At 37.5% G+C, this 17,140-nt stretch overlaps 4 protein-coding genes across 6 annotated transcripts; 3 read left to right on the top strand and 1 right to left on the bottom strand.

The window, feature by feature from the left end:
* Positions 1 to 4,826: 4,826 nt before the first annotated feature.
* Positions 4,827 to 7,277, bottom strand: LOC17884071 (ultraviolet-B receptor UVR8). 3 transcript variants are annotated; one of them, XM_023780774.1, is made up of 4 exons: positions 6,839 to 7,277; positions 6,478 to 6,513; positions 6,260 to 6,375; positions 4,827 to 6,181 (listed from the first exon to the last, which is right to left on the bottom strand). In XM_023780774.1, exons 1-4 carry the CDS (start codon positions 7,110 to 7,112, stop codon positions 4,952 to 4,954), a joined length of 1,656 nt encoding a protein of 551 aa, XP_023636542.1. In that variant the 5' UTR covers positions 7,113 to 7,277; the 3' UTR covers positions 4,827 to 4,951. The 3 variants fall into 3 exon arrangements, with proteins under 3 accessions (XP_023636542.1, XP_023636543.1, XP_023636544.1); XM_023780775.1 differs by having other exon boundaries at positions 6,478 to 6,523; positions 6,839 to 6,987; XM_023780776.1 differs by lacking the exons at positions 6,478 to 6,513; positions 6,839 to 7,277 and having other exon boundaries at positions 6,277 to 6,369.
* Positions 7,278 to 7,643: 366 nt separating this feature from the next.
* Positions 7,644 to 9,925, top strand: LOC17883272 (protein NRT1/ PTR FAMILY 1.3). Its single transcript, XM_023781647.1, has 5 exons — positions 7,644 to 7,730; positions 7,822 to 8,039; positions 8,353 to 8,750; positions 9,009 to 9,432; positions 9,572 to 9,925. Exons 1-5 carry the CDS (start codon positions 7,658 to 7,660, stop codon positions 9,923 to 9,925), a joined length of 1,467 nt encoding a protein of 488 aa, XP_023637415.1. The 5' UTR covers positions 7,644 to 7,657.
* A 652-nt stretch (positions 9,926 to 10,577) lies between these two features.
* Positions 10,578 to 15,336, top strand: LOC17881541 (ER membrane protein complex subunit 1). The gene is made up of 12 exons (XM_006286938.2): positions 10,578 to 10,767; positions 11,085 to 11,212; positions 11,342 to 11,404; positions 11,511 to 11,632; positions 11,812 to 11,927; positions 12,029 to 12,833; positions 12,965 to 13,696; positions 13,850 to 14,068; positions 14,143 to 14,238; positions 14,324 to 14,518; positions 14,599 to 14,712; positions 14,822 to 15,336. The coding sequence occupies exons 1-12, from the start codon at positions 10,673 to 10,675 to the stop codon at positions 15,080 to 15,082; spliced, it is 2,946 nt and encodes a 981-aa protein (XP_006287000.1). The 5' UTR covers positions 10,578 to 10,672; the 3' UTR covers positions 15,083 to 15,336.
* A 58-nt stretch (positions 15,337 to 15,394) lies between these two features.
* On the top strand, positions 15,395 to 16,785 carry LOC17882566. The gene has a single exon (XM_006289553.2). It carries the CDS (start codon positions 15,632 to 15,634, stop codon positions 16,571 to 16,573), a length of 942 nt encoding a protein of 313 aa, XP_006289615.1. The 5' UTR covers positions 15,395 to 15,631; the 3' UTR covers positions 16,574 to 16,785.
* Positions 16,786 to 17,140: the final 355 nt, after the last annotated feature.

Raw genomic sequence — 17,140 nt, 5'->3', positions numbered from 1 at the left:
GAAAAAGCAGAAAACTTACTAATGTTTTTGTATAATATATACTAGTGGAACATACTAATATTGATTATTGGAAATTTATACTCCAGTAAACAAGAAACTTTAAAAAGTGTTGAAAGTTTTTTAAAGTCTGTTAAAGGTTTCGAATTGTGTGAACATTTTCACATTGCAGAAAATATCCGATAGTTATTACTCTGTCGACAGCACCCAATATCAATTTCTAACGTGCAATGTTTATAGTATTAAAAAGAACATATTTTAATTCAAGGGTAATTCTGTTAAAGCTAAATGAGAATGTTATTTTTCTACAGAGAAAATGTAAGAGTGTGTCACTGGACAGGCTAAAATTTTTAAAAGGAACTAGTTGACACTAGATATTATTCATCCCTAAAATAAATGTAGACTTAATAATATATTTTGAGTCTATAAGACATGAATGACGAATGATCATAGTATGGGGAGAAGGAAGAATGTGACATGTCTAGTCCTGTCAAATGCATATCTTTTGAACTTCCCACACCTTGGTTTTAGGATAATTATAATCATGATGAGAAAGAAATGTGATGATCCATAAACTACTTTGGTCTAAAGTGGAATATCCATGAAATTAAACTGTCTTAGTCATCGTTATGATACTCGAGGTTACATATCGATTTATGCTCTGGCTTTACTAAATGTATCTAATAGTTTTCAAACTCTAAAAGTATTTCTAGATTTTCAACATGCCATTTGTTTATCATAAAATATGCAACGACAAGCTTTGTCCAAGATAAAGACTACTGTCTTTTTCTTGGGTTAAATAGAAAGGCTATTGTTACCAAAACAAATGCAATAATGATGTCACTGATCCGTTTTGATGAACATATGAAAGTTTTTGGATTTATTACCCCTTACGACTTCTTTTTACGAGAGCTAGTCATGTGGGACATGGAACAAACATTGATCAAATTTTATAGTATAGCTGTTAATTTTATATCCATGATTTCAATAGAGTGAAACAAAAATAACTAATATTATTATATATACAAGATGATATGTTTACGTTGCTAGTTGTTAACGTGATTTTCTTTCTCTGGCTGTTACGTGTTTACATTGCCTTTTTATATTTCTTTTGGTGGATAGTAGCATTATTCAACGAGTTAATGGATTATAGCATCACTTACTTCCACGCTCTTTTTAGCGAAACTATGATCACACAGTAAAAATAAAAAAAGCATGAACAATAGGTTTACAACTATATAGAATTTGACTCAGCTATTAGAGTTATGGAATTAAGTAACCTGACTCGTACAAGCAAACCGATTAATTGATGTTATCTATACAAACGAACACTCACTAAATATTCGATTAGGTTAGAACCATCCCCTAACCTAACTTGAAAAATAGACCACTAAAAAAAAAAAAAGTTAGTGTTATTGGTCCTTTTTTGTTAATTTTGGATTAATTCACCTTGGTATAATTGTCACTTGGATTTCATTTTGGTTCATGTTAATCTAATCACGTAGCCCCTGCCTATTTCCCCACTAACTATTTACGAATAAATTAAATGAATTCGTTAGGGGTTTATTAAACGACATTTATACCGCGCAAATCTAGAGTGGATCCGACATTACTTTTTCTTACATATCTTTTGTGAGGTGTTGAAATTCTTAAATCAAAATTTATGTGTCTCTAATGATGGGACTATGCAAAACTCCAAAAACGGAAAACGAATCATTGACTCCTTTATTACTTTATTTAGAGATTTCGACCAAAATCGTCAAAAACGACTTTACAAAAAAATGCTGACATATTTTATACATATAAAATAAAAGGGGTATCTGAACCACTTGTAAATTCTCCATTAATATGCTTTTGTTCTAAATATCTAGGGATCAAGTAAGTCGGCAGGTTAATCACATTTAGTGGATTAGTTTAATTGACGGTGGCCATTAGAACCGAATCTGCTTAAACTAAGAATTAGAATATATAATTTGGGTTAAGAAACTAATTTAACGGCCGGTCAGCCATGCATATTAATTATTTGGCATTATCATCCGGTTCAGAGACTCGTAAGTTGTAACTATAACTGCAAACGACAAATTAATGCAATGTGCGTTTACATATATGTGATATATAAAACATATACAAACGCCAAAACTATTGACGTTTGAGGAAATTGCAATCTACATAGAAATCACGTTATCTTATGAATATAAATGTCTGTGTCATTATCAAGCCTTCAAATCTTTTTGTCCATTATCTCCTTTTTTGGTCCATTATCTTACTGTATCAAAATTGACATATTATTAAGAAATCTATATACTTTTTTTTTGTTAAAGGTTTAAATATACTTTTTTATTTTATAATGAAACATATGATAGTTAATTTTTTTTCTTCTTATATGTAAAAAGATCACAAAAGCAACAAAGGAAGAGGACAATGATAACAGCAACGACCCATGGCAATAGCGTTTTAGTTTTTTTTTTTTTTATAAACTCGAATATTTCCGTATTATAAAGCATTGTCTTTTAAAAGACAATATTCGTGGAAAACTTTCTTTTGCCAGTTGCTATTTCAAGGATGCTTTTAATATATTTTTAGTACGTACAAATATCTTGGGTTAGTGCTGCTTGATTTAGTAATATTGAATATTAGTATAATATGCAAAAAGTGCTAGCCAATAGATCGAGTACTAATTCAACGTGTAACGTCTAGCTAAGCGATTATAGGTATATAAATAGTTGGTAGACAGGCCTATATTAGTGCTAAGAAGATAATTTTAAATTACCATTAACATGACTTGACAATTTACACTATATCACTATCTTTTACCGGAATCGAGCTAGCCACCTCGTTCGGAGAATACAATCCAAAGCTAGCCAGCTCACCTCTCAAGCTATGGTTCAGCCGACCATTTCCTACCACAACGAAACTAATAGGCACCAGCACACTTTACGTTTTATATGTTTAAATTGTTTCTTCTACCTCCGTTAATTAGGTTAAAATTGGCACCAGTGTTATCATAATTATTAAATTTTGGGCTAAAGATGATCAGTACGTATTATTATTATAAATAGAAAACTATTAATTAATATTTTACATACCAAAAAAGCAACAAAAACAAAATCTACGTTTTTTTTGCTAAAGAAAAACAAAATCTACGTTATGTTTCAGTGTGTCCAAACACTGTGAATGTGTGAGAGTATTCGTGCATTACGTGGTTCAAATCTAGATAGATAGAACTAGAAGTTGAGTCTCATGACCTTTCTTTTCTTATCGTTTTTTTTTTCTTTTTAAACAAAAACATGTATGACCGCTTCAGATATATGATAGAACTGGTAGAACAGATTTATTCAATGCATGTTACAAAATTTAGGAGAAAAAAGGCAACGACGAAAGAGTTTGAATTACGACATGTTTCTCATTATAACACACCATGGTTTCTAAAAGTAGTAACTTTAATTATTTGTCAACAAATAACAAAGTTTACAGTTGATCCAAATGGCCATATATAGTTGAATTAAAGAATTTAATACTTCCAGCTAAAATTATCTGTTGACTCACTTTCCTTTTCCCACAAAAACAGTATGTTACGTTGACTCACTTCATGTCGTAATTTCTCCTTATTTTAGTATATAAGAAAATCATTAATCTACATACATTAAGGGAAATATATTTTGATAAATGAGTATATATGTCACTTTCCAAAAAAATATTAACTAACTATGTTTAGTTTTTCTTAACTAGAAACTGTAAAATGTGCGTACGTATACAATAATTTTTAAGTCCTTCACCAAAAAAAAAGAAAAAAAAAACATTTTTAAGTTTAAGACCCACCTTCGATAAATGCTTGTACGAATTTATAAAATGCGTAAATTATACTCTCCTAATTTAATTAGCATATATAAATTGGAACTTTTAACAAACATAAATCGAATTCAATACTAGTATATATATTTCTAAATAAAATTAATAGTGAGTTGGCAATAAAAATGATTACATTGATATATATTATATGTTGGAGAATTTAATATGAAAGGACATTGCAATGGTTGTTGGATGATCTTTTCTTGTCCTGCACTGGTTGTTGGATGATGTGATACTACAGTACCAATAATTTTAAACATATAAGATAAAATACGATAATTTTTGGACTGATTATCAAAAAGGATTTTTTTTTCTTTGACAAATTAAGCGGTTCCTCAAAAACACATTTTTATTTATGCTTTCAGAAATAGCATTCTTTTCGAAAATTTTCCAAATTAAAAGGTTGAAAGGGGTTTTTTAAACGTCTACTTTAATTATCTCATATTAAACCAAGAACCCTTTTTTATTTTAGTAACTCAGTGGTTTTTCTTCTATAAACATAGCGATTGGTAATTTAGTTTAAAAACTTTCTCTTCTATTATTTAAATATTTCCCTATCTGAGTAAAATTTAAAAATAAATAACATTTCCAACACATAGTATAACATCACATATCTTTTTGTGATTGTAATGTTAAACTTTATTGCAACAAAAAGACTTTTTACAAACAATGTGACTATTCTAAAAGGTTTCGAAAGATCAAATAAAGAATGAAAAGATAATATGGAGAGAGTAATGAAGTGTCGAAAGTTTAATAAGCTACGTGTGCCAAACCAGCCCATGAGAAGAGTATTATAGCGACTGATGTTATTAATTGCATGAACTTGTATCAAACATCACATATTTTGGTTTTTGGATTATATATTTTGCGAAAGAAAAAAAAACGAAAAATAGTACTCAAAAGAGTAACAATGAAGAAGCGTCGACTTAATTAATTATACTGGTAATCTGTTGTGCATTTCGTCGAACAAGAACACCAAATAACAAAACTCGTTCTGATTATCATTTGCACAAAACACTTAAACACACATAAACTGAAGATAAAACAACTATTGTCAGTTTAAGTAAAGGTCTTTAATTTGGCTTTTAGAACACACAGGTGATATTTAATGTTTAGGGGCTGAAGATTGAAGACAATCTTTCATAATCTCTTGAATCCTTCTCTGCAACACCTTGTCTTTAACCCTACCAATCATGTCTTCATAGAAAGCTTGAAGCCTCATTAGCTGACTCTTGTCTGCACTCTCCAGCATCTCTCCCCACTCTTTGCCCATATCAAAATACCCGGTAACCCGTAATGAATATGGAATATCTTCTTCTTCGTTGAACGGTTTTCCAAATATGGATCCATGCAGTATGCTTGCATATCTTTCCATCACCATTAGCTTTGATTCTAGCCGTTTAATCTCCTCGGTTGATGCGCTTTTTTCAGCATCAGGTACTTCTTCTTTCTCCGGTTTCAGCTCATTCGGCCAGAAGACAAGAGTAGGGACATAACTGTCGCTAACATTCCCAGTCCCGAGCACTCCATTTCTTCCTCGTCCCCAAGACCACAGCTTATAACCACCATTTGCCACAAGAACTGTATGTGCAGCCCCGCAAGAAACTTGCACTGGGTCACGAAATCTTGAACCACCTGAAATTTTTCTTGGTATACTGTCATCTCCTGGTTCCACATCTGTAAAGTTGACATCGGGGCATAACCCTAGACCTCTCTCCATTCCCCACGACCACACAAATCCCTCAGATGACACAACACTTGTGTGGAATAACCCACAGTCTACAGAAACTAAATAAGTGTGTTCAGGGAGCTCTGAAACTGGCTCTGCAATCGATTTGCTCTTGGTAATTCCATGCCCAAGCTGACCATTTTCGCCAAAGCCGAATGTCCAGCAAATGCTCGGTCCTTTCGGTGTCTCTTTGCTGTAGGTGAGAAGAGCTGTGTGATGAGCACCACAAGCTATGTCATAGACTGTAAGACCAGAGTTCTGGTTAAATGTGTCCACAATCTGAGGCCTTGCTCGGCTCTCTCTATCCCCAAGCCCTAACTGTCCATGATGATTATTTCCCCAAGAATACAACACAGAATCATCACAACTGGTGTCTTTGTGGATCCCCCCCAGACCAACGAGGGCAACAACGTGTTCATCCCCACATGCTACCTTCAAAACAGTCCGGCCATGGAACTCGGGTATAGGAAATGGAATCGGGATGCTTGTAATAGTCACACGAGGCTCAGCCCCACTGTCTTGTTGAGGAACATTCCCCCACATCCAAAGACCTCCAACATTATCAATGGCAAGCGACATCATGGATCCGGCCTTGACAGAACAAACCTAACAAGCGTAACTAAAATTGTTATGGTTCAGGCTTTTGACTTATAGACCGACACTAAAGCGTTACCAGGACCATACCTTTAAATCTGATCTACCTGAATCATTTAGAGAGGAATTAGATCCTCCTTGCTCAAAGAAATTTTTGAACAAGTATGGTGCCAAGGAGTTGTCCCCATCAAAACCAAGTTGGCCATCCATTTATCAGTCAAGGATTGAAAACACAATAGATTGTAGCAGACAACGTAGAAAACAGAAAACTAAAAAGCTAGAAACTGTAACACTCAGATAAAGGATACAGATGTTATAACCCCAAGACCAAACCGAGCCATCATCTGCCAAAAGCTTACAAGGCAAAAGAAACAAAAGACAAGAGAATGGTCAATAGAGATCCTTATCTGATCAACTTCAAATAAAATAATCACGAACAAAGATAATGTCCGTACAATGGTCCTATAAAGGTATCAACTAAACTCACAAGCCTTTCCAGTTTTCAATTACCAAAATCAGCGAAATCCAACTTAATTAAGCTAAAACATTACCATCATTTGTATAAGACACAAATACAACTCAAACATACTTTTTCATTTCACGAATGGGGAAGTACATAAATACAGACAAAGGAGCTAATTTGACTGAGAATAGAAGAAAAGAAACCACCTGAGATAGCGAGACTGTGATAAGCACCAGCAGCAATTCCAACGATTCGAGGCCCATCTCCAGCTACTTGATCCGGGAACTCGAACTTGACTCGAACAGGAACAAGCTCGTCCGATTCCTTACCCGTACCAAGACGGCCAAACATTCCTCTTCCCCATGAGTAAACACATCCATCACCGGTCAGAGCGATCGTATGCGCTTCACCGGCGGCAAGAGAGATTATTTTCCGGGATAAGTCTTCAGAAATCGGTAACGCCGGCGTTTTCTCTTCCATTGCTACTGCTTGAGAATTTCTCGGTGAGCTATTTTTTTTTGTAGACGGATAAGGTTTGTGGCTTTTTGCTCAGTTACGCTTTGCACAAATTTCTTGAAAGCTTTCACCGATCAAAAGACGACAAATTATCATCCCAAAAGAAAAGAAAAAAATATATCTTCAGTCACAGTCTCTCTCTCAGCTCAGCTGCAAAATCAGAGTTGTTGTAGTGTATTTGAAATTGCATATTAGGCCCATATTAGGCCCATTTGTTAAATAGCTTAACTTGAGATTAAATTATTTCAAAATTTAAAACGAAGTAAGCATATGTCTTGTTTGCATTTTATAAAGATTCATACCACAAACAAACAAAACAATACAAGACCACCAACACTTTAATATATCCAATTCCTTAATTAAAAACTTTGAAGAGGGTCCAGTTAGGTACGACACTTTATATATACTATTTGTTTTGTTTACAGTTTGATATAATTAAAGTGACATTTTTTATCAAAACATAAGGTTATAGCACAACCACCAAGAGTCAAAAATCTCCAAATTAAAATATGGATCAAGAAGCTCTTCTCGTCGGAAGACCTATCTCGTATCGCAGTATTCCGACCATATCTTGTATTCTTGGTATGATTAACTCTCATGTTTATAAGTTTGTAACATCATAGATAGATGTTTTCTTTTTCTGATGCATGCCTGGTTAAATGGTTTTGGATAGCAAGTCAGGCGTTGGAGAAACTTGCATGTTTTGGATTGGTACCGAACATGATACTCTTCCTGACGGTGGAATACGGCATGGGAACGGCGGAAGCGGCCAATGTCCTCTTCCTATGGTCTGCCGCCACCAATTTCTTCCCTCTTGTTGGTGCTTTTATTGCTGATTCTTACACGGGCCGGTTTCCTCTGATCGGGTTTGGATCATCCCTCAGCCTTCTGGTACCTTACGCATTACATTCAAAAATAGATTTAAAACTCAAATAAACTATATTTATTGTATGTTGCAAGGTAAAATAACAAAAAAATATATATAACAAGTTAGAAATAAACATCCATATTTTATTGCAAAAGCGTTGGCTAGTCCCAAATATCATTGATTAACAACAAGTAACCCATACGTACATGTACATCCGGATGATGATGCATGTAATTATCACTTATTACATTACACATCAATGACAATCATCTTATACTCATCCATAATGATTATTCATTCTTTATGTTTTGCTTGATTAATCTTAATGAGCAACAGGGGATGATTTTGTTATGGTTGACAACAATAATTCGACCAGAATGCGATAAATCAACACACGTGTGCCAACCCACCACAGTGCTCCAACTTTTTCTCCTATATTCGTTTTTTGTCCTCACCGCCATAGGTGCCGGGGGAGTCAGGTCCTCCTGCTTGGCCTTCGCCGCCGACCAGCTCCAATCCAACCACACATCATCACGTGCCGCCACGTCAGCCCTAGAAACCCTCTTCAACTGGTACTACTTCTCCGTCATGCTCGCTTGCTTTCTTTCTCAGTCGTTGCTGGTCTTCGTTCAGACGACGTTTGGGTGGCAGATCGGTTTTGGAGTCTCTGTCGCTGCCATGGCTCTATCCGTCGCTTTGTTCTTCGCGGCGTCTCCCTACTATGTAAGGATTAAGTGTGAGTCCGGCCTTGTCGCTGGACTTTTCCAGGTTCTCGTTGCTGCTTTCAGAAACCAAAACATCAATTTGTCATCTGAGGAGTATATTATATCATATCATCACGAAATAGGCTCTTCCTTTTCAATTCCTAGCCAAAAATTGAGGTATACTATATTTGTGGTAATATTTGTCATATAACAATTTTGCGTCTTATTGATTTTTTCCCCCAAAATATCTTTTTACTATAGGTATTTGAATAAAGCTTGCGTCATAAGTAACCCGAAGCAAGTCTTAACTCTAACAGGGAAATCAAGCAATCAATGGCAGCTATGTAGCGTTCAACAAGTAGAAGAGCTTAAATCTCTCATCAGTGTCTTACCCATCTGGTCAACGGGAATCATCTTGTCACTTGTCACGGGTTGCCAAGTCTCTTTCATAGTCCTTCAAGCCAAGGCCATGGATCGCCGCACCTTCATTCAGGGTTTCCAGATTCCTGCAGGCTCTTATGGCATTTTCTTGGTCATCTCCTTCGTGCTCTTCCTTGTTCTTTACGATCTTGTTATCGTCCCGTTAGTTTCTTGGGCTCTAAGAGAGCCGTTCCGATTGGGAGTTATGGTGAGAATGGGAGCTGGTTATGTAATATCGGTTGTGTGCATCTCCACTCTTGCGGCTGTGGAGCACGACAGGCAAAAAACCTCTGTAAGTAATTCAATCCGGATTTCGGTTAGCTGTTTTTCATTTTCTTTGTGTTCCTATAAATATGTATTAACAAAAATAAGTTTGAATCTAAAATTATGGTGTAAATAATCGTGGTGGTTGATTGATTCACATTCACTAGAGAGACGAGGGAGATACGATGTTATCGGCGATGTGGCTATTACCGTACATGATACTAGGAGGCATTTCGGAAGCACTTAATACGATAGCACAGAACGAGTTCTTCTACTCTGAGCTTCCCAAATCCATGTCAAGCGTCGCCACCACACTCTCCAGCCTCGGCATGTCAGCCGCAAGCCTCATCTCATCTTGGATCATTACCATCGTAGACGTCGCCACGTGTGGGAGCTGGATCACAGAGAACATAGACGAGGGACACTTAGACTATTACTACTGGCTCTTTGTGGGATTATCTGTGCTCAATGTTGTGTATTTTGTGTGGTGTGCCAAATCTTATGGTAAATGTAATATATAACCACAAGTGTGTGTAAAATTTTATATTTCATATTGTAATTAACAAGATGATTGTGAAGAGAATACTATATGTAAAAGATGAACGAGTGTTCCATTATATTCCTTTATATAGAAGTATCAGAACATGTCGACGCATTTTCATCTTCAATTGTTATTAAATATCATAATTGTTAAAGCTTTTAATACACACAAAAATTAACTCGAGTTATGTCTTCCAATAAAGATGATTGGAATGCGTTTTTCATACATTTTTACCCTAATTTTTTTTTGTTTTTAAACACGATGCAGTACTGCTCCGTACGGCTAACCCAACCATTCGGAACTAAATTCCTGAAGTCAACGGTACTGAAGGATACGACATGAACATATCTGTGTAGTAAAATGTATTTTTTAACAAATTTGTTCATATCGTTGGAAGTAAAAGTTATAATTTTTTTTAATTTGTTCTAATTAGTATTTACTATTTAGTTTTGATAAATGTCGCATTGTCATACGTGGATTTTAAACTTCGCTCAACAATATACGTACGAGTAAAATAAAAAAGGAAAAAAAAAAAACTTATTCGCTTGCTGTTGTCAAAAATAAAATAAAAATAAATAAAAAATATTCGGTTTGTTCGGTAGAAGAAGACCTTGTTGGCTTTTAGTTAAAGCCTCCCACGATTAGCTTCGGAGAGACCAAAAGCTCTCTTTCATCTTCCCCCAGATCTGCTGAAGCTAAAATTTTAGTCAGCAATCGTCATATAGCTATGGGGATTAGGGTTTTTCTTCCCCTTCTCCTCTTCTTATCATCTGCAATTGTATCTTTCTCCCTTTATGAAGATCAAGCCGGCATCACCGATTGGTAAACTCTTCTCTTCTTCACTCTCTCTATTAGTTTCGATGTTTACTTACTACTGAGCTTTCGATTTATAAGTCTTAAGTAGAGCTTTTCGCCAATCTGATTAATCCAACCCAATCCGCATCTGTGATTTACTGGTTCTTTAGATCTCTTTAGCTAGTGAATTGTGTTATAAAATGATTCATGGAAGGATCTGGTTCCAACACTAGTGAATTTGAGATGCGATCGGATTGAGCTGCTCTTATTGCTTACATAAGATTGAATTCGATAGAAATTACAAGTGTTTTCATTGATGATAGTCACTGTTGTACTGGGTGTAGGCACCAACGTTACATCGGGAAAGTGAAGCATGCTGTATTCCACACTCAAAAGACTGGGAGAAAGCGTGTTATTGTCTCAACCGAGGAGAATGTCGTTGCCTCACTCGATCTCAGACATGGGGAGATATGTAAGAATATTTCTATTCATATATTTGCTATCCATCTTGAATCATGAAGTATCTTCCACTATGATTGTTATGGCTCTCTGTCTTTTTTCTTTCCCTTGTTTCTTACTTTTGGTTTTTGATTTGTTGCAGTTTGGCGGCATGTTCTCGGGACTAAAGATGCTATCGATGGGGTTGGTATTGCCTTGGGAAAATGTAAGAATCATCATCAATACATGTGGATATTTTATATTTGCTTTCACCTGCAATCGTAATGTACTACAGTCTTGAACTCTATTTTCTTGGATTCAAATTGTTTCAGATGTTATTACCCTTTCATCAGAAGGGAGTACTTTAAGAGCCTGGAACCTTCCTGATGGCCAAATGGTGTGGGAAACATCTCTGCATACTGCAAAACCTTCAAAGTCACTGTTATCGGTGCCGGTAAGTTATACAAGCGTAGGAGTTGTGTTATTTTCTTACGGAGGACAACTGTTACTATCCTTTTCTTATTGTAAGAAAACAACTTTGACCTATAGGGCATTGAAGAATGATAGTAACTGCAATCTTTTTTCGTCATCAGTTCCATGGTTACTTATTAATGAACTAGAGATATCTTGCAGATAAATTTGAAGGTTGACAAGGACTACCCCATTATTGTTTTCGGTGGTGGGTACCTTCATGCTGTTTCTGCTATAGATGGTGAGGTCCTGTGGGAAAAGGATTTTACAGCGGAAGGGTATGACAGTCTTCACTGTATATTTGAATGAGGTTGCTCTAAGTACAGACATACATATTATAATGATTTTGGTGTTTAATATTCTATGGTTCCTCTTGCAGGTTTGAAGTTCAGCGGGTTCTTCAACCTCCTGGAAGTAGTATAATTTCTGTGCTGGGATTCATTAATTTATCTGAGGCTGTTGTTTATCAGATTGATTCCAAAAGTGGAGAGGTAGTGGCACAAAAAAGTAGGGTGTTCCCTGGTGGATTTTCTGGCGAAATTTCATCAGTTTCAAGCGATAAAGTTGTTGTCCTTGATTCGACGAGGTCAATTTTGGTTACGATTGGCTTCGTAGATGGAGATATTAGCTTCCAGAAGACCCCTATTTCAGATCTTGTTGAGAATTCTGGAAAGGCTGAGATTTTATCACCTCTTCTTAGCAACATGCTTGCTGTAAAAGTCAATAAACGCACTATATTTGTGAAGGTTGGTGGCGAAGGAAAGTTGGAGGTAGTAGACTCATTATCTGATGAAACAGCCATGAGTGATTCACTTCCAGTTGCGGACGATCAGGAGGCATTTGCTTCAGTTCATCATGAAGGGAGCAAAATTCACCTCATGGTGAAACTTGTTAATGAATTAGATAATGTATTGCTTAGAGAGACCATTCAAATGGACCAACAAAGGGGCCGTGTCCATAAAGTTTTCATGAACAATTATATCAGGACAGACAGGAGCAATGGATTTAGGGCCCTTATTGTGATGGAAGATCACTCACTCTTGTTACTGCAACAAGGGGCGATTGTTTGGAGCAGGGAAGAAGCCCTGGCTTCAGTGACTGATGTTACAACGGCAGAACTCCCTGTGGAAAAGGATGGTGTATCAGTGGCAAAAGTGGAGCACACTCTCTTTGAGTGGCTTAAGGTATGAAGGTCCTAAACGTCTTGGTTGGGTTTTCTTAATTTCCCTAGAGTTGTATTATTTTTTTGTGTATTTGATGTGTTATATTTGTTTTCTCACCCTATTCAATTGAACTTTCTCTGTTTCTTTGGTAGGGGCATGTGCTAAAGCTTAAGGGGTCCTTGTTGCTAGCAAGCCCCGAGGACGTGGTAGCAATTCAAGATTTGAGGGTGAAGAGTTCTGGAAAGAACAAACTGACCCGTGACCATAATGGCTTTCGGAAACTAATCTTAGCACTTACTCGAGCTGGAAAACTTTTTGCTCTGCACACTGGAGATGGGAGGATTGTCTGGTCCATGCTGCTAAACTCTCATAGCAAATCACAAACCTGTGAACGTCCAAACGGCATTAGCTTGTACCAATGGCAGGTCCCTCATCATCACGCCATGGACAAAAATCCTTCTGTGCTTGTAGTTGGCAGGTGCGAATCAGATTCGAGTGCGCCTGGTGTCCTTTCATTTGTTGATGTGTACACGGGAAAGGAGATTAGCTCATCAGATATTGGTCACTCTGTTGTTCAAGTTATGCCTCTTCCATATACAGACTCAACGGAACAACGTTTACATCTAATAGCTGATACTGTTGGCCACGTCCACTTGTATCCGAAAACATCAGAGGCTCTCAGCATCTTTCAACGCGAGTTTCAAAATGTATATTGGTACACTGTTGAGGCAGATGAGGGTATTATCAGAGGACACGTAATGAAGAGCAGTTGCTCTGGTGAGACTGCAGATGAGTACTGCTTTACAACCAGAGAACTTTGGACTGTTGTGTTTCCTTCGGAATCAGAGAAAATTATTTCGACACTAACACGAAAATCTAATGAGGTATAAATCATGGTTTCGAAATTAAAGCTCTTTAATTCTTGTTAGTGTTTTACTCATCGTATACACAGATTGCTGTGTTTCCTTTCGCGGGTAGTCTTCTCAGTAAATGTTTAATTATTTTAATCATGACTTGCATACGAATTTTATTTCCAGGTTGTTCATACACAAGCCAAAGTCAACACAGAAGACCTGTTGTATAAATATGTGTCAAGAAACTTAATGTTTGTGGCCACCGTTTCACCAAAAGGTGCTGGTGAGATTGGCTCAGTTACACCAGAGGAATCATCACTTGTAGTATACCTCATTGACACCATCACAGGACGGATACTGCACCGTTTGTCACATCAAGGCTGTCAAGGGCCAGTCCATGCAGTAAGTCCTCCATCATCTCCTTTTTTTTTTCCATAGGTTCAATGCAACTTTCTTAGCCTTCGAATTGTTTGCAGGTGTTTAGTGAAAATTGGGTTGTTTACCACTACTTCAATCTTCGAGCTCACAAGTACGAGTTTACGGTCGTTGAGATCTATGATCAGTCTAGGGCGGTATGACTTCATAGTTCATACTAAAAACAATTTTTTCAGTTGATTAAGTGTTCGCCCTGTGAAACGTTATAAATTTTATTTGCAGGAGAACAAAAATGTCTGGAAACTCATTCTGGGAAAGCACAATCTAACAGCGCCAATCACTTCATACTCTAGACCAGAGGTGTTTACAAAGTCACAGTCATACTTCTTTGCTCAGTCAGTGAAAACCATCGCAGTGACATCCACAGCAAAGGGTATAACATCAAAGCATCTTCTCATTGGTACCATCGGGGATCAGGTTTGTACATTTCTTCTCATATTTAGGTACCTCAATGGATTGAAAAACTGATACTAAGAACTGTTCCAATATATGATTAGATATTGGCACTTGATAAACGATTTGTGGATCCACGCCGGACACTTAACCCGTCTCAAGCTGAAAAAGAAGAAGGAATCATCCCTCTCACGGATTCATTACCCATAATTCCTCAGGTTCATTCAAAGCCATTTTCCTTGACTAGGCAGCCCTTGGTTTGGTTTCAGTTAGATAAAGTGATTGTATCGATTCTAAAATTTCTGATGCACCTTGTCTTATTTCCAGTCGTACGTGACACACTCCCACAAAGTAGAAGGTCTAAGAGGCATAGTAACAGCTCCGTCCAAGTTAGAGTCAACAACACACGTCTTTGCCTATGGAGTGGATCTCTTCTACACAAGGCTTGCTCCTTCAAAGACATACGATTCACTGACCGACGACTTCAGCTACGCGCTTCTCCTGATCACGATTGTAGCACTGGTTGCAGCCATCTACATAACTTGGGTCCTTTCAGAGAAGAAAGAATTAAGCGAGAAATGGAGGTGATTGGATCCTTAAAAGGTTTTAATACCTTCCTCTTTGTTTTTTTCACAGTTGTAGAATGTTTATGAACCATTTTTGGCACTCGTAGAGAAAAACCATTGGCTTAACTTAAATCCTGATGTTAGGCTTTGGAAAATGAGCACACTCTTGCTTTGTAACCTTTTCTCACATTCTAGAGTTGCACTGAACCTTATGAATTTAAAGTTTATAGAAGCCTCTGTTTTGTACAACAATAATAGATTCCTATGTTTCTTAGACCATTTTATCGTCTTGAGATAATGATTGATCCAAAAATACAAACCTGTAGCCTTTATTACTTAAACCCTCGTCAAAATCGTATGGGACCATAGAGACGCACACACACATGTGATTATAATAAATAAAATTTAATGATTTTAATGTGCGAGTAATAATCTTTTTAGGGAGAATACAAGTGTAAGTACCGCCTGACAAATTTGGTGCGAATCAATTATTTTCCTTCTTCCTATTTAAAAAAGAGACTTGTCTCTCTTCCCTTCGCTTCACTCCACTTCACTTAAAAGTAGAAAAGCGATGATGAAAGCAAACCAAAAGCCGAAACCCCACGCGCCGCCGCGTCCTCTCTTCTCTTGTGGCTTCTTCCGCCGCTGCACACAGTCCGTCCTCAGTCCCACCTCTCCTCACCAGCAGCAACCTCGCCGTAAACCAACAACCACCTCGTCCTCGTCTTCCTCTTCCTCAACCTCAACTTCTCAAAGCTTCACTCAATGGCGCTTCCCTCATCACCTTGACCAAACTCCATCCACCGCTCCATCTCTTCCTCGGCCTCCTCCACCACCGCCTCTTCCGGTAACCACCACTCTCCAAGAAACATTCCAGATCGCAGAGCTTCACCTCACGTCCGTCTCCGAATCCGACAAGCTCCTAGCTCTGCAGCTACTGGAACGTGTCGTCGTACCCGACCCGCCTTCTGATCCAACTTGTCCACCGGGTCTCATGCGAGGCCTCGTCTCTTGCCTTCGCAGCAACAACAAGATCGTAACGGCCAAATACGTCACCAAAATCCTCCTCGCGCTCTGCCTCGCCGAAGGAAACCGCCACGTGGCGGTAGAGGCTGGAGCCGCTCGAGCAGTGGTGGAAACGGCGGCTGGGCTAGAGATCTCAGCGGTGGAACGAGCCTTAGCCGCGTTGGAGCTCATGTGCACGACGACGGAAGGCGCGGCGGAGGTACGTGCTCACGCGATGACGGTGCCGGCGATGGTGGCAGTAATGGCGAGATTGGCAGGGAGAGGAAGAGAATACGCCATAAGCATACTCTCCGTGGTATACGGGAAAGGAGGAGGAGGAGGAGGAGGAGGAGAGGAGATAGCGGTGGCGCCGGCGGAAGAGGTGGCTAGAGCGGTGGCGTTGGCGCTGGAAGGAGAGTGTACAGCGAGAGGGAGGAGAAAAGGGGCCCAACTATTGAAGACACTAGAGGAATATGGACGGTTGGATCTGAGTCAGAATGGGACATGAACCAAATGAAATCTAACGGTTGAGATTATGTCAGATGACAAAAAGAAAAATTATAATAAAAAAAACTGAAAGCTAGTTATTATATAATTTGGGGGTCACGGGCTTGTTGTTCTTTTGTTAAAGATTGTTGTGGGCCTTCGTCTCTGTCTCCTCTCTATTGTGTGTATATATATATATATATATATATATATATATATATATTTACATTATTAGTCCCTTTTCATTATTTAGATTTATAAACTAGTACATGTCGAAATTATTAGGTTTTACTGTGGAATATATTTCCATATTTTTTACCCTTCGAAAGACATGTTTTACTGTGTAAATCTTGCTTGGATAACTGGATCAAAATATCTCAAAATAAATATTTGACAGTGAGTAAAATTGGAACATTCATCTTTAAACAGTATATGTACAGTAGTACTTTAATTTTCTTTTAAATTCTAATATCATCAATCCTAAAACATAGTATATTTTGGAAATAAGAAAACTCAAGTGGTCTTGCATGTTCATGGATTGGTCATTTTCCTACTTAACCTATTGGCATAAACATGTGCATGAGCTAGG

The sequence above is a fragment of the Capsella rubella genome, unplaced genomic scaffold, assembly GCF_000375325.1.
Source record: "Capsella rubella cultivar Monte Gargano unplaced genomic scaffold, Caprub1_0 scaffold_6, whole genome shotgun sequence".
Lineage (NCBI taxonomy): Eukaryota > Viridiplantae > Streptophyta > Magnoliopsida > Brassicales > Brassicaceae > Capsella > Capsella rubella.
Note: the sequence above shows the minus strand (reverse complement) of the source record. Positions and strands in the feature narration are given on the sequence as shown.